Below are 16,121 nucleotides of genomic sequence, written 5' to 3'. Positions count from 1 at the left end.
AATTGCACAGACAGCAGTTAGTAAGATTGATTTCAGTAGCCACTTGTTTGGAAATACCGAAGACTAGAAACGGTTTTGAAAACTTTTGTCACGTAGTGATCGTCTTCTCAATAGAACATCTTTGATAATGTCTTCTGGCCAATCAGAATCAAGATAACGGCGTGGTGTTGTTGCAGGAAGTCCCGACGGAGAATACTTTTGCTGTAGTACATCTCTATATACATCGATACAACATTATGTGTTGATAGAAATCAACACGTAATGAAATAAGACCCCACGGTTTGATGAGTGATAGGTGTGAGGGCTGTCTTTCATTTTGACACACAGAACAATGTTATAATAAACATACATACTACTGTATGTTAAATGGATATATCCGCCTTCTTTCATTTATCTTTCCATTCCCACAACAATATACATAAAGAAATGGCATATTTTGGACATAGTTCGAATGGTGATTAATCTGATTAATTAATGTTTAAGCTGTGATTAATCTGATTACATTTTTTAATCGTTTGACAGCCCTAATTTTAACTATTTATGCAGAAGACAAAAAGAAACCTGAGTTGTGCATCAAATGAATGAAAGGTCTCATCATAGACATGTATTTGTATATATTTGTATACTGTATATCTGAGACCCATAATATATGTCTAACTATAGCATAACAGGAGATCTTTAAGCCACATATTTTAAAGTACATGTTTGCATATTTCTCCGCCCTCTCAGAGCTACATCCAGAGTTTCCGGGAGCGGCAGGTGCAGGTGCAGCCGGTGGGTCGCCTGGCAGGGAGACCCCACACGGTGGTGGACATAGGGTACGACCGCGGCTCCACCACGCCCCTCACAGGAGCTCCAGGACCCCCACTACGGATCTGAGAGACCCCCCTCTATCACCTCAAAGAGACCTGAACACACCCCTCCACCAGGGAGATAAAAGACTCACGACCCCACCTGGGCGTCATCACGTCCGATCGGGGGCAGACCCCCACTGGGTTTAATGCAAACAGCTCAGCCACACCCCCTGAGGATGCAAACCCAAAATGCAAAACATGTTTAGCAGTTTTACTTTGATTAAATGTTGCATTATAACGCTCCCAGTGCGCATGGTGCAGAGGTTGACATCTTTCACTGAGATTGAAATGCACAAAAGCATGAAACACAAACACACCGCTACGACCTGAAGGGTGGAGGTGGAAGCACCAGCTGTACCGGCCATCGCTTGTTTTTAAACACCGTCTCAACTTAAAGCAGATCAGGGACCAGTCTCACTGCTAACCTGCCTCAGGTCCAAATACATCTTTGGAGGAATCGAAATAAAACCTCGCCCTCTTTCACCGTGCTGATGTTGGTGCCGATTTTCAACCCATGGTGCAGTTCCTCCGCCTGTAGGCGTCTTAAAGGTCCAATGAATATCAGCTATCATTCCTGCTTTCTTCGCCCTCTTCCTCCCACATGAAATCGTCCTTGAAATGGGGGGAGCACCTCCGTCGCCCTTGGTGCTGGACGATCCACTTCTTCAAAAACTGCTCTCTGTTCAAAAGGGTGCCTTGCCCCTCTGCGGACTGTACCATTCAGCGACAGCAGGGGGGATCTCCCATCAATGGCTTGGTTTTGAAAGAAATGTGAACACAGAAGGATGTGTGTGTGTGTGGGGGGGGGGTTTGTGTCGGAGCTACAACAAGCAGGGTAAACATGTAGAGTTGTTGTCTTCACAGATGTTTGGATAAACGAGGAGGATTTGCTTTTAGCTGACGAGCAAGACAAGCCACATTTACACTGGCACCTCATCTCACTGGTTATTTTACAACCTGCAAACAAGAGATTATGTACACTGCCATGATTAGATCACTTTAGCTCCAGTTGCACTTGTTCCTGTTTTGTGCTGCAAAGCAATCACAATCCGAGCTGTTTTAAAACGTGCAAAGGAAGCCTGTGGAAAGATGTGTGTAAAGTGAAATCTCTGAATGACCAGGTTACATATTTATTGATGTTAAGAAGAAGCTCGGGCTGAGATGCCAGTGTGAAGAAAGGAGAATAAAGTGGCCATACCAGCTTGTACTGGGTCTCCCTCCATCGTGGGGCTGATCCCCTTATTTGGGACATTTCTGTCACCTGTGAAAATGTGAATACTTTAATCGTCTTGACCTCGTTAAAGGAAGAGCAAAGCAAATATGGGGGCGGGGCGGGACCGCCGCTTGCCGGGGGGGGGTGTCTTATGGTACGTTTTTAATTCATCCGTGGGAAGTGCATGACTAACACCCCCCCCCAACCTGCGTCCCCTCACCCTCTTTGATGTGCATCGATGTGACATTTGTACATAAACCACAGCACTTACTAACTTTCTTATTTTTATCTTTCAATTTCCTTTCTCAGAAATCTTATTAAGATGTTTTTTCCAGTGGGATGTATTTATTTGCTGATTTTATTTATTCTGTAAAGGAGAGTGCAATGTCATCGCTGTAGGCCAGTGACTCCATGCCTTCATTGAACATGATGAACATTAAAGCATGTGTTCCTATGGGCCTGGATACCGATCAGTGTGTGTGTCGTCTTTTTACTGAAGGACATGAACGCATTTTAACTTCATTTAATTTTATTAGCAAATAGTGTTTGAAAGTCACAAGGGATTATCTCCTAAACAAATCTCTTCCTGTTTTCTCCTCCTCCTCCTCACACCACCTCCTATCTCTTGCTTTCATCTCCTCCATCTCCCTTTTGTCCTTTCTGCATCTCTTTAACAACAAACACACATACACTTTATCCTCCTTAACACTCGGACTTATGTGACTCTGACCTTGAGGATAAACGCTGCCGTGTGGAAGAAACTAGAAGAAAAGCCAGATATAAAATATAAATATGCGTTTTCTGCACTTAATCAGATTCATAAGTAGAAGATGTGCACGGTTAATCCATTTTCTGTGACATTGAACTTAAATTGCATGAAGATTATTCAGCAACAGTATTTACTATGGCAGCATTTCAGATGCAACAATGCTGTATATTTAATGTTTGATTCACGGCAAAAAATCTCCTTTTCAAGTAAAGTTTTATCTCGATTTGACTGTATTTCAAGTCATGACCCACCTTATTCCTTCAGATACAACTCTTAAAAGAAAATAGGCTTTTAGGGTTTAATTGAAACACAGACTATAGACCACACATGAAAATAACCTTGATGAAGTGAACGATTCTAGCACCTTACATATTGCATTAACCACAATGTCATGAGTCTTTTTACTTTTTATTTGTTCATCCGTCTGACTCGGTGGAGGACAGACGTGTTGTTGTTTCTTCTTCTCTTGTTTCTGCAGATGGTTACATGATGTCCTGCTGGTGCTGCGTCGACTCGCTGACGACCTGGAGGGCACAAACAAAACAGTCAGACATCAAAACTCCTAAAGGGAGATGGAGGTGCTGAATGAAAGCCCAGTGGTTATCCGTCTGAATGAAACGTCTGACAGGCGGGACATCACGGCTCCTGTCCTGTGAGTGCAACATGCACACATACTGCATATCTTTAAGCTGTGATCAGACATATGCATTTATCTATCTTAACTAATCACAAATCTTGTCACCTTTTGTCTGTCATTTATTCATGTTTAGCTACAGACTTTCTCATGTGGGTTTGAGCAGCTTGGATGTCCTCAGGAATAAGTGAAACAACAATAAGATGTTTATTAATGTTGTTAATCTCTACTTTTTGGAGCCATTCCTCTTTGTTTTCTTGTGTGTTAGAGTTGTGACTTTATAGATATGAAAACAAGGAAGAGAAAAGGTATTTAATCCTCTCATATTGCAAAGAATTTCAACTATGTGTCAAAGATAACTCGGAGAAGAAATACCGAGACATAATTACTATAAACCCTGACGTGTCCTAACTCGCCTGTGATGTATGTTTTTCCGAGGCGCTGCGGGTATAGCGTGAGACGATGTGAACCTGTCGCTGCACGTGTGTGTAGGTGTGTTTACTTCACAAAGTGCAGCCTGGTTGTCACCATGACGTGCGAGCAGGTCATCGCTTTGTTTACACCAGTTTGAAAGATGGAAATAAATGCTATTCTGCAGAAATGAGCGCTAAAAAACACTATTGAACATAGCTGCCACTAACTGAGCGATAACCTCTTCATCAGCTCAGGATGGGATTTCAGTGGCTGTGCATTAAACAGCTTTTAAGGGCAGAATGAAGTACACTGACCCAGTTTAAGCACTGATCAATATAAAAGTAGGCCAATTCGGAGATTGAAAGCAGTCAATGAGTGAACATTGATGTGCACTGAATCCTATGTAGTTCATGTTACAGAGCTGGGGCCGTATTCACAAAGCATTTTATCTTACCGCTAGGAGTGCTCCTAACTCGCGCTAAAACATTTTACGTAGGAGTTTTTTCTTAAAAGTTATTCACAAAGCCGCTGAGACCTACTCATACTAAGGATAAATCACTAAGAATGAACTAAGAGTGACGCGCCGTTGCTATGGATGACGTCGATTCTCGTGCATGAGTTTAGAAGCGGTCAGTACGGTGATTGGTTGTTCAGAGNGTGTGTCATCCATCATTTGTATGCATAAGCAAACTAGAGACAATTCCAGATTAGATACAGACCCAGCAGCAGACTTTAAACATAACAATATAGTTATATACTATATTAGGGCGACTGTGGCTGTGAGGGAGTGTGGTCGTCTTTCAACCAGAAGGTTGTGGGTTCGATCCCAGCCCCTGCAGTCAACATGTCGATGTATCCTTGGGCAAGATACTTAACCCTGAGTTGCTCCCGATGGCATGGCCAACGGTGTGTGAATGTGTGTGAATGTTAGGTCCTAGAGTAAGGTACACTGCTCTGTATGAGTGGGTGTGAATGGGTGAATGACATGTAGTATGTAAAGCGCTTTGAGGGGTCTTAAAGACTGGATAAAGCGCTATATAAGTACAGTCCATTTACCATTACGGTATTTATCATTTATTATTATTTAGTAAAAAATAAATGCAGGACTTTTGTATTAAAGACAGTTTTTCTACGCTGTTTATTACTACTTGTACATGCATACAAAGACACACACACACACAGCTCAAATCTGAGATACACACACACACACACACACACACACACACACACTTTTCTTAAAGAGACACACACGCCCACCTGAGCTTCAGCTTGTCGACGTCGTCCCCCAGGTTGTCTCGCTCTATCTCCACCCGAGCCCTCTGATTGGTCAGGATCTCCACCTGCCTCCTCAGTTCGCTCATCTCCTCCTCGTAAAGGTCGGCGATGCGTGTCGGCTCGCGGCCTCGAACGCGCTCCACCTCCACCGCCAGAGCCTGGTTCTGCTGCTCCAGGAAGCGAACCTTCTCGATGTAGCTGGCGAAGCGGTCGTTCAGGTGCTGCAGCTCCACCTTTGGATTGGATTGGATTGGATTTACTTATATTTACTTGCACTATTTTGTCTGTTTTATTGTGTTGCACTGTTGGAGGAGCCATGCCTACGCTGTAGCTATGTACACATGACAATGAAAGCCTTGAATCTTGTGATTTAATAACCTTCTCGTTGGTTCTTGTCGTCATGAACTCCTGGTTGATGGCGTCGGCCAGGCTGAAGTCCAGCGTCTCGCCCATTCCTGCGTAGCATCTTCCGGCGGAGGCTCGGGAGGAAGAGGATGCTTGAGGTTTTCCGTAGAGACCGGAGGAGACACGGTACGCCGGGGTGGAGCTGCTGCGAGTCACCTCGTACACCCTGAGAGATGGTACAAGTACACACATCCTTTACTCAAGAAGAACAGATTGGCCTACTCAAGTACTGACTAAACTTCTTTACTCAAGTCAAAGTAAAGAACTTTGAAATGTACTTCAGTAAAAAGTACCCATAACTAGCAGCTGTTTTAAAGAGTACCTGACCTCCCTTTATATTAATAGAACAATAATGTCATTGTTAGCTAATGAATGTTTCCATGCTGAACAACGGCAACATGACAACGTTTCCATTGGTCCCTCTTCTTTAGAGAAGACCAGGAAATGATGGATACACGGATCGTGTTCAAATCAATAGGCACGCAACGACTCTAAATAATAATGATCACGCCACCAAACACACATTCAGACTAAAGGAACCAGCCTGTTTGGAAAATGAGAGAAGTAGAAAGTACAGGTATTTGAGTTCAACATGTAAGAAGTAGAAAGTACAGGTATTTGAGTTCAACATGTACATTAAGAAGTCAAATTCGTCAGAAGAATAAGTAGTGGAGCAAAGTACTGATACCAGAAACATGTACTTAAGTACAGTAACGAAGCATCTACCTACCTGGAGGCAGAGATGTCAAAAGTACACACATCCTTTACTCAAGTAGAAGTACACATACTCGTGTAGTACTGACTAAACTTTTTTACTCAAGTAAAAGTAAAGAACTTTGAAATGTACTTCAGTAAAAAGTACTCCACTAGTTCCCACCTGGAGGAGACGTTGCCCCCTGTGGAGCCGTGGCCGAGCAGCGAGCGGTTGAGCGATGGCGAGGCGTAGGCTCCGTGTCCGAAGTGGCGTCGGTAAGAGGAAGCATTTTGGGCGGAGGAGCTGAAGGAGGCCATGATGGAAGATGGGCTGCAGCAGAAGGAGCACTGAGGAGATCCAGATGCTCCAAGAGCATTTGTAGTTACCCCCTCCCTCCTCCCGGAGAACTGCCCTCCCTTTATTTCTCTCTCCTTTCCTCCTTTCCTACCACCTTCCTTTTTTTCCTTTCCTACCACCTTCATCTACTCCCTCTCTACTTCTCTCCTCCTTCCACCTTCCTTTACTCCTTTCCTTCCACTTTCCTACCACCTTCCTTTACTCCTTTCCTACCACCTTCATCTACTCCCTCTGTCTTCCTCCTACCACTTTCCTTTTCTCCATTCCTACCACCTTCCTTTTCTCCTTTCCTACCACCTCCCTTTTCTCCTTTCCTACCACCTCCCTTTTCTCCTTTCCTACCACCTTCCTTTTCTCCTTTCCTACCACCTCCATCTACTCCCTCTGTCCTTCTCTCCTCCTCCACTTATTCCTCTCTCCTCATCTTGTACCCTTTAATTAATAATTCATGTTCCTTTCTCTCACTTGTCTGTGGTTCTCGTTGGTATCAAATCACTCTGAGCATCCTTTCAGCTAGCTGTGACGCTGAGAGTCTCCTAGATGAAAGTGTTGTATAGGTTTATGTAACTGGTCAAAAAAGCTCAAATCCCTGTGTTCCCTCCAGAGTGACATCACTATGTAACACTCTTGCTCCTATTAGTGCTCGAACACATTGTACCTGATAGGCTAAGGGGGCGGGACATATCTAAGGGGTTGACCAATCATAACTGAGCCAACCAGCTAAACAAGAGCTTTTTGAACATTAAAGCACGGAGACATCAATTGGGAAAAAGTGTGCAATTCTTTGAACCAATATATAAATGTTAGCGTCTTGTCATCGCCGTGTTTTCTTTTCGCAGGGATCCTCTGCATTGGTACATGTCATTGAAGTGAATGAGACGTAGCTTTTGGAAGATGATGTCATTGACCTATCAAGTAATTTAGTTTAGAGGACCTGTGATCTCACAACATCACGATGTGGAGTCGGTGAAGAGTCGGCATCCGTCCTCACATGGAGAGGCTGAGCAGGTCTTTAATGCTTTCTCTAACCTGCCTTAAAAAGGAAAAGTATCCCATCCTGAGAGACTGTGTCCCTGCAGGCGTTCCCAGAGCGGGAGGAAGCACACATTCCCAAACAATAGGTGCCATTATTATAATGACAACCATTAGTGTGACGGTGGAGTGGGTTTAAATGTGGAGCTTCCTATCTGCAACACTGAAAGGGGGAAAGGAACCATATATACTAATCATTTTAACAATGATCTTCACTTTTATCTGGACTTAACGCGCTTTCTCTCTTGTCACTGCTCTGAAACTTGAATTTCCCTAAGGATAAATAATAGTTTATCTTATTTAACTCTAAAACAAACTTTATGAGAGAATCTGTGGGTTGGATCTTTATACAACCAAAGTATGTTATAATAAAAAGGAAAACAGACAAAGTGTATTACATACATTTGAAGGGCTAACAGTGTCACATATTTCCTCAATGTTTAATTTAAAACCCAATTCTTACTGTGTGTGTGTGTGTGTGTGTGTGTGTGTGTGTGTGTGTGTGTGTGTGTGTGTGTGTGTGTGTGTGTGTGTGTGTGTGTGTGTGTGTGTGTCCCTGTGCTTCCTCAAGACGCCTCTCGCAGACAGCTGATATAAACATCTCTTCATCGTTTTCAGGCGCTTCTCTTCCTCTCCCCTCCCTCGACGTTCAGGACTATATAAGGCTGGTTCCTGCGGTCATACTGTGATGGAATAAAATAAAAACTGCCATGAGTCAAAGAGAGAGAGAAAGTTAAAAAATAAAAGGTTAAACAAAACTTAAAGATTTCTCACAAGGTTAGGTTTTTTTTTTACGGTAAAATATATATTTTATAAATAAATAATAATTTTAAGAGACAATATGTGACTAAAATTACTTTAAAATAAAAAGAAGGATAATATAAAGTATTAAAACAAATATATATAGTAGGTAATTATGACGGTGTGTTTGCAATTAATCATACCATTTATATACATACACATCGTACACACACAAGAAAAAAAATGGGTCAGGTTAAAACAGTGCTAAACTTTCAGTCTCTGCACCTCTTTAGCATAGCCTACCTACCTACCTATATATTAACTATTAATATGTGAAAAATAAATATTCTCAATATGTGGGTAAATAATATAGTGGTTGTAATTACACCTCCTGGCCGCTGGATATCGCTGTGGCGCTGTGACAGCTTCTCTCTCTGCTGCTGTCCTGCTAATCTGTGTCTGCTTCTCGTAACTGCCAAAGTTCACAGTTTGAAGGTGCAATTAATGCAGGTAAGTGTCATAAACTGTGTCTCAGTGGCGGGCGGAGGTGTTTGGACCTTCACTGAGAGCTGCTTTGATTTTGAACAGAGAAGCTCGCAGAAGAAGAAGAGACACAAATCCCGTGCAGGTTAGCTATCTACGGTTAGCCAAACACAGGTGCGCCCTTTATCGGACAAGCATAAGCTATTGCACTTTAATGTGAATATTAACATAAAGTCAAGCGTGTTATTTTAATACTTTTATATTGGTTGCTATTATCGTGTTTTTACATGTTCTTCGCCGATCGGAAAGTAGAGAAAAAGAGGCTGAAATCTCGCGATAAGTGTCCGAAGTTGTAACTTGTAGCTGCTAGATTTGCTGTCTCACTTCCCTCTGACGAACTTGTGACTTATTATTTTGACTCCTTCTTTCCTCAGTCCTTCATCATGAAAAGCTCCAAAGAGGCCGTGCAGTCTGCAGCCAAAGAGTTCCTGCAGTTTGTCAACAAAGGAGTCTCTCCATATCATGGTAAAGTATTTTAGTTTTCCACATTTTAAAACTAACTGTGGTAGAATAAGTGTTTGGATCCTTGGTAAACATACTAGAACAGCACTGGGACAATACTCTACTTCTACATGAACCACTCAACACCTTATGTAGTAACATGTACTTAATGTGCAGTGTTTACTACTATATTTCATGTTATGCTCCATGTTACTGCTCAAAGCTTTAATCCTGCACAGTTTAAAGTTTATCTAATTCAAGTGTCAGCATTAAGTCGAGTCAGGGTTCTTTTTAATTAACAGACGACTTTGAGCTTGAGATAAGATAAGATGTGCAGATGGAAAAAGATATTTCACAATGTCTCCCACCTTTGCACTTTGACCTCTGGTGTCTCAGTGTGTGTCTTCAATGTGCATGTAAGTCAGATGATAAGTACCCTGTGTTTATGTTAGTTAGTATGTTTTCCTATAATGCAGAAACATGAGATGTTCCTCACATGTTCTCACAGTCCTTCAGTTTGAGCTGTTACCCTTTTTATAAACTGACATTTAGATTTGAGAGACTATGATAGTATTAAGATAAGATAAGAAGTACTTTATTGATCCCAATTTGGGAAATATTTGTGTTGCAGCAGCATAAAAACACATGGAATTGTACATAAAAAATGACAAGAAATAAACAATCCAAAATGTAAACATCTCAGCAGAAATAAAATAGCAGACTAGCAAGAGTCTGCCAATCTTACAGCTTGTGTTGTCAAATTGCAACAAGAGTTTTTGCCACTTAGTTCCAGACTGGAGGAAGTAGATGCAGCTTAATTAAATATCCCTGACGTATACAGAAACAAATATACCTGTGTCAGCACTTCTAAGTATTTCTGTCTCTGTAGTCGTGGAGGAGTGCAAACGACGTCTGCTTCAGGCCGGCTTCATCGAGCTGAAGGAGGCGGAGCAGTGGGACATCAAGCCCTCCAGCAAGGTGCCTCACAGACCATAACAAACACGTTAGCTGGTAGCTGAGACAGAATCTTTGTTCCTGAAACTTTCAGAGTCTCTTTACACAGAGGGGACACATGTTGATGTAGAAGAGACATGACGAAGAGGGGACACATGTTGATGTAGAAGAGACATGAAGAAGAGGGGACACATGTTGATGTAGAAGAGACATGAAGAAGAGGGGACACATGTTGATGTAGAAGAGACATGAAGAAGAGGGGACACATGTTGATGTAGAAGAGACATGAAGAAGAGGGGACACATGTTGATGTAGAAGAGACATGGAGAAGTGGATTTTAAATAATAGGTGACCTTTGAACCAGCCAGCTTTGATGTGAATGTGTTGTCTGAGTGTCCACAGATCCAGGACTGTGCAACATGTGGACATCACGTCAGTGTTCTGAGATCTGGATATCCTCTTTAATTTTAGACATGGTGATATTGCAGTGTATCACCAAACACTGATCTAGCTTTATAGACTTTTAGTCATTAAACCCACTTCTTTTATGATTGCTTTCATGCATCATTATGTAAATATGTTGTGAAAGCACCACTACTCTACGTATTTGGTTAATAAATAGCATGTATTGTGTGTACAAATATGATTTCTACATGTTGGACACTGAATGATTTGCTTCTCTGCCGTCTTCAGTACTTTGTGACCAGGAACTACTCGAGCCTCATCGCCTTCGCTGTGGGCGGACACTTCCTGCCCGGGAACGGCTTCTCGATGATCGGAGCGCACACTGACAGCCCCTGCCTCAGAGTGAGAGCCCGCCCACATCCACCTGTCAATCACAACCTTATCAAATCACCTTTTATTACTGTACATCCACAGTCTGAATATAGTCAAATATCCAATATATTTGCCATCATCAATTTGATTATTAGAAATAATTTATAAAATGCAACAAAAAAAAAAGCTTTAAAATGGTGTTTAAAATTCTCTTAAAATAGCAAAAAACACTCTTAAAAGGTGTCGAATCAGATATGCAATTAACTGTAGGAGCGTGGACTATTAACAAAGTATTTCCTTTGTGTTCCAGGTGAAGCCGAGGTCTAAGCGGACGAAGCAGGGCTGCCTGCAGGTCGGGGTGGAGTGTTACGGCGGAGGCATCTGGAGCACCTGGTTCGACCGCGACCTGACCCTCGCCGGACGCGTTATCATCAAGGTACGCACATTTGAATTCATCACTTCTGTAATGTAGGCTTACCAGAAACAAGAGGAGGCTAATGGCTGTGTGTGTGTGTGTGTGTGTGTGTGTGTGTGTGTGTGTGTGTGTGTGTGTGTGTGTGTGTGTGTGTGTGTGTGTGTGTGTCCATCCACCCACAGAATGAAGGGCGTCTGGTGCAGCGTTTGTTCCACGTGTCTCGGCCTCTGCTCCGGATCCCTCACCTGGCCATCCACCTGCAGAGAGACGTCAACGACTCCTTCGGCCCCAACAAGGAGAACCACCTGTCAGTGACCACCACTGAACTTTAACAGACTTGCACACGTGTGGAGAGGACGGACATTCATCACGTGTTCTTTTCTTCAGGGTGCCCATCATCGCCACGGTGGTTCAGGAGGAGCTGGAGACGGGCTGTGCTTCCTCTGGTGAAGCTGCTAACACGGTACAACACACACGTGCTACTTGCAGAAGCTAGACATTACTGCACGAATAATGAGCTGCATGATATCTGGTGTTGTGTTTTCCCTCCCCAGGCGGAGAAGCACCACCCGGCGCTGGTGAAGCTTCTGTGCTCGGAGCTCGGCGTGGAGCCTGAAGCTCTGCTGGACTTTGAGCTCTGTCTCGCCGACACGCAGCCCGCGGTGAGTCTGCAGATAAACCACTTCCTGTCTCCTGTCGTTATCTGGTTTCACCTCTAAAGCAGCAGGGACACTCCGGACTGCTCTGCACCGTTCTGTTTCACCACTGCAAAGCTTTTCATTGTTCATCATATATACTGCATGTTTCACATCATTTGGTTTGGGTTTTTCTTTGGACTCGTTTCCTTTATTAAATGTTTTATTAAGTTCTTTTTTTTTCAATATTTGTATTTAACTTTCATTTGTATTTCTCTTACTACGCTTCTGTATGAACCAAAACCCCAAATATAATTCCCTGTATGTGCAAACCTACTTCAGAAGTTGAAGTAGGAACATGCGCTGAAACAGGTAAAATAAGGATATTGAGATAAACCTAAGAAGTTCAAATAAAAGAGGGATACAGAAACATATCTGCCTCTCATCCTGGTCTCCTCCTCTCTGCAGGCGTTGGGAGGAATCTACCAAGAGTTCATTTATTCTGCTCGACTGGACAACCTGCACAGCTGCTACTGCGCCCTGCAGGTCAGAACATACATTTATTTATTCCGTTTTTCTGTAGTTCGAACCCTTCATTCAGATGTGTCCGTCTGTGGACGTTGAGGCTCTCTGCCCAAGGCACACAGNATATATATAATATATATATTATATATATTTATATATATATATATATATATATTGCGATATGAAAACATACAGGAATTGAAGAAAAGACCGTTTTTTTTGTCCGCTAACCATCCTCTCTTCATCTTTAAAGCTATAGAATTGGTATTTTTTTAACTATATTTAACCGAATGAAGGATTTTAGTCACGGACGTCTGGATCTTAAGTTATCAGAGCAACAAGCTGAGCTAGCTCGGTTAGCAGCGCCGAACTGGAGAAACACATGAAACTATATTCAGTGTTTTTACCTTTGATCACGGGGTCTGTTTGCTTTGGAGGTTTGCTGTGCATGCAGGGCCTGCATGTCACTCACTCCCTGACATGAGAGCCGCGCAAGTTTTCCTTTTGTAGCAAGCAGCAAAAGAATTGTAACATGACGTGTTTGAATGAATTTGCCTGCTTAATATCGCATATAGTTTTTTCAAATCGCACGTCCTACGATGTGAATATTGCACATGTGCATATCGCGATTATCGTCACGACACGATGTATCGTGCAGCCCTAATATAGACCATTGAAAGATATATACATATTGCAAATAATCAGCAAATGAGGGCCTGTATGCTCACTTCCTCTTGCATGTTCCTCACACATTAACCAAGGGAAGCACTAAATGCAGGCTTCTCAAAAAGTCCTGGAAAAAGCTTATTATTATACCGTCATGTTTTGAAGGTAAGGAGTATGATGTTAAGGAGCTGAAACATGGACCTTGTGTTTTCAGACGATCCAGAAACCTCATGTTTTTTTATCTTCTCCTTCCCGGCACACACGTCAGATTCCTTTTTGTTTTCAAGCTTTGATTTCATGTCATTTCTTTGCTTTCTCATAGAAACATATCTTTATGATCTTCTTTTGAACTCTTCCTGTGCGCTTCCTCCTGCAGGGCTTCTTCGAGTTGTTCCCCACCGTGAGGAAGTCTCTGGTCCTCGACTAAAGCTGTGACGAAACACTCGCTGACGGACTCAAAGGATGCCATTTTCCACATGTGACGCACAGAATCTCGACGTGTTGGAAACGACTAATCCTTTCTTTAAAAAATGGTTTCTCAGAATAATAAAATATTGAACGGTTTCCCTGTTTTCTCTCCTTTTTGTTTGGGTTGATTAAAACATGTTAGTTAATGTGGAAGGTCTCATCCTGCAGGAGAAGCTGGTTTCAATTCCAGCATCTCGGTGAATGATGAAATGCAAAATGCAGTAAATACAAATTCTGCAAATCAAACGAGTCTAAATATTCTGTCAGGTGTTGATAAAACCCTTTTATTAAATACTCTTTTGAAACTATGAAAGGAAACTACATTCATACTAATATAAAGCTTACATACAATTAATTAGGTGATTAAATTATCGATACAATGCCATTTTGTAACTGAAATGCAACATAACTCATTAAAGTACTATCTATAAATACAGTTTTAAGTTGAGAGAAGTTGCAGCACAAAGGAAATGTGAAATGCATTTAGATATACAGTATTTACACATGCAAAAAATACAAGAACAAGACATAGAATAATCATTGATTGAGACAAAATGCAATCAAGTAGCCTATATTTCACTTTTACTTAAAGGTAAGATTTGACATGCACCACTTCCACTTAAGTACTTCTACATTATTGTATTACTATTATTCATTTAAGTTAAATAGAGTTCTGTCTTCCACCATTCTCATTATTTTATTAGCTTTTATTTCCTTCATAGCTGAGAATGTGGTGCCTCCTGTGGTCCTTTTCCTAACAACACATCTCACTCTTCATGTCTCTCTCTCTCTCTCTCACACACACACACACACACACACACACACACACATATACACAATAGCTGTAGTCCTTCAGTATTTCTTGCAGTGTGGCGCCTCCTCTGGTCCTTTTCCTAACAACACATCTCACTCTTCCTGTCTCTCTCTCTCTCACACGCACGCACACACCCTCCGTCCCTCCCTCCCTCTCCATCAGACATGGGGAGCTGGTGAACGTGCAGGCTGGGTGTACCATGAGGTCTCCGCGTCTCCTGGCGGCTCTCTGCCTGCTTCTCACCGCCTCCTGTCGGCTCTGCTCGGCCTCCAGACACGGTAAGAGGCTCCAGAGATCCGCAGGCTGATGGAGAATAATTCTCTTCTGTCTGATTTTAATGAAGTCTCCGCGAGCAGGCTGCAGGGCGGCGCGTAAATCACGACACCTGCGATGGGAAGTAGTTATCCGCGAGTTTGGAGCGAGCTTAACGCACGTTATGTTCCTGCTTTTATCTTATTTATATCATTACGTTGTAAAAACTGTGAGATCATGGATGCATTTATTTCAATAAGCTGCGGAATTTGTGGAAAATGTAAGCTTTAAGTTATTCGATCCACCCATAATGTTGTTACTAAACTCGAGTCCTGATGCTAATGGACATTGTGGCTATGATGTTTAATAATACGGATGTTAATTGCGACCATGTGCAGCACATACATAGATATTGAGATGGATGTAACGTGGGGAACTTGATGCTATATGTGTTGCATTTCTTTAAATAAGCTGCAGGATTTGTGTAAAATATGTGCTTCAAGTTATTCGATCCACCCATAATGTTGTTACTAAACTCGAGTCCTGATGCTAATCACACAGAGACATATCATATTTCTATGAGAGGGATGTTAATTGCGATGTATGACCACTAGCAGCACACAGATATTGAGATGGATGTAACGTGGGCAACTTGATGCTATATGTGTTGCATTTCCTGCACAGCTCATGTGCGTCACTGACCGAGGGTCTGCTCCGATGAATCATGTTGTTGAGTCTGCAACAAACAAAAACAAGAAGAAGAAGAAAGCAAACAGCAGGAGAGAGAGAGGGACATGCTGAGTCTGCAAGGAGCCAATATAAGATCATAAAGAGAAAGATAATCCATGAGATGCAGCTGGGAGAGACCACATGAAAAGGCCTATTTTTTTGAATAGTTTTAATACAAATATCACAGCATAATCAGTATTAAATAAGAATTGATAAAACTCGGTATTTATAATATTCAGACTGTAATAAACGTCACAAAAATACTTTAGATACAAGAAAAATGATAGAAAACATCCTCATACTCATCTATCGCACATGTTGTCTCAGACTTAGCCAAAAGCTTTAGGGGCCCCACCCTGACCCCTAAGCCCCCTGAGACACTTCAATAAATACAATCATATATGTACTTGGACATTTTTAAATGCCAGTAAATAAACTAAATCTTAGGAACATTTTAGCATCACTTTAAGGTTTGCTAGCGGGTTGTAATACAAACATGGGTATATAGTTATTT

General features: G+C 42.0%; 2 protein-coding genes across 4 annotated transcripts in view; one reads left to right on the top strand and one right to left on the bottom strand.

Moving 5' to 3' along the window:
• The window catches only part of LOC104941964 (desmin), an 8,979-nt gene extending 2,324 nt beyond the window's left edge, over nucleotides 1-6,655 (bottom strand). Inside the window, exons 1-4 of the mRNA XM_010767144.1 lie at nucleotides 6,442-6,655; nucleotides 5,538-5,730; nucleotides 5,142-5,392; nucleotides 3,282-3,360 (exon numbers count right to left, since the gene is read on the bottom strand). Coding sequence (XP_010765446.1) covers nucleotides 3,282-3,360; nucleotides 5,142-5,392; nucleotides 5,538-5,730; nucleotides 6,442-6,575 — 657 coding nt within the window. The 5' untranslated portion in view covers nucleotides 6,576-6,655. The remainder of the gene's footprint in view (nucleotides 1-3,281; nucleotides 3,361-5,141; nucleotides 5,393-5,537; nucleotides 5,731-6,441) is intronic.
• A 2,151-nt stretch (nucleotides 6,656-8,806) lies between these two features.
• dnpep (aspartyl aminopeptidase) overlaps nucleotides 8,807-16,121 on the top strand; it is an 18,083-nt gene continuing 10,768 nt past the window's right edge. The window contains exons 1-9 of one of the 3 annotated variants that reach the window (XM_010767141.1): nucleotides 8,807-8,898; nucleotides 9,306-9,396; nucleotides 10,262-10,350; nucleotides 11,020-11,133; nucleotides 11,414-11,539; nucleotides 11,701-11,825; nucleotides 11,906-11,981; nucleotides 12,073-12,180; nucleotides 12,622-12,699. In XM_010767141.1, the coding sequence (XP_010765443.1) occupies nucleotides 8,893-8,898; nucleotides 9,306-9,396; nucleotides 10,262-10,350; nucleotides 11,020-11,133; nucleotides 11,414-11,539; nucleotides 11,701-11,825; nucleotides 11,906-11,981; nucleotides 12,073-12,180; nucleotides 12,622-12,699 (813 nt within the window). In that variant the 5' untranslated portion in view covers nucleotides 8,807-8,892. The other 2 variants (XM_010767142.1, XM_010767143.1) reach the window with 2 other exon arrangements.

This window comes from Notothenia coriiceps, unplaced genomic scaffold, assembly GCF_000735185.1.
Source record: "Notothenia coriiceps isolate Sejong01 unplaced genomic scaffold, NC01 NC01_scaffold00004071, whole genome shotgun sequence".
NCBI classification, from domain to species: domain Eukaryota; kingdom Metazoa; phylum Chordata; class Actinopteri; order Perciformes; family Nototheniidae; genus Notothenia; species Notothenia coriiceps.
This window is presented reverse-complemented; position numbering and strand designations above follow the sequence as displayed.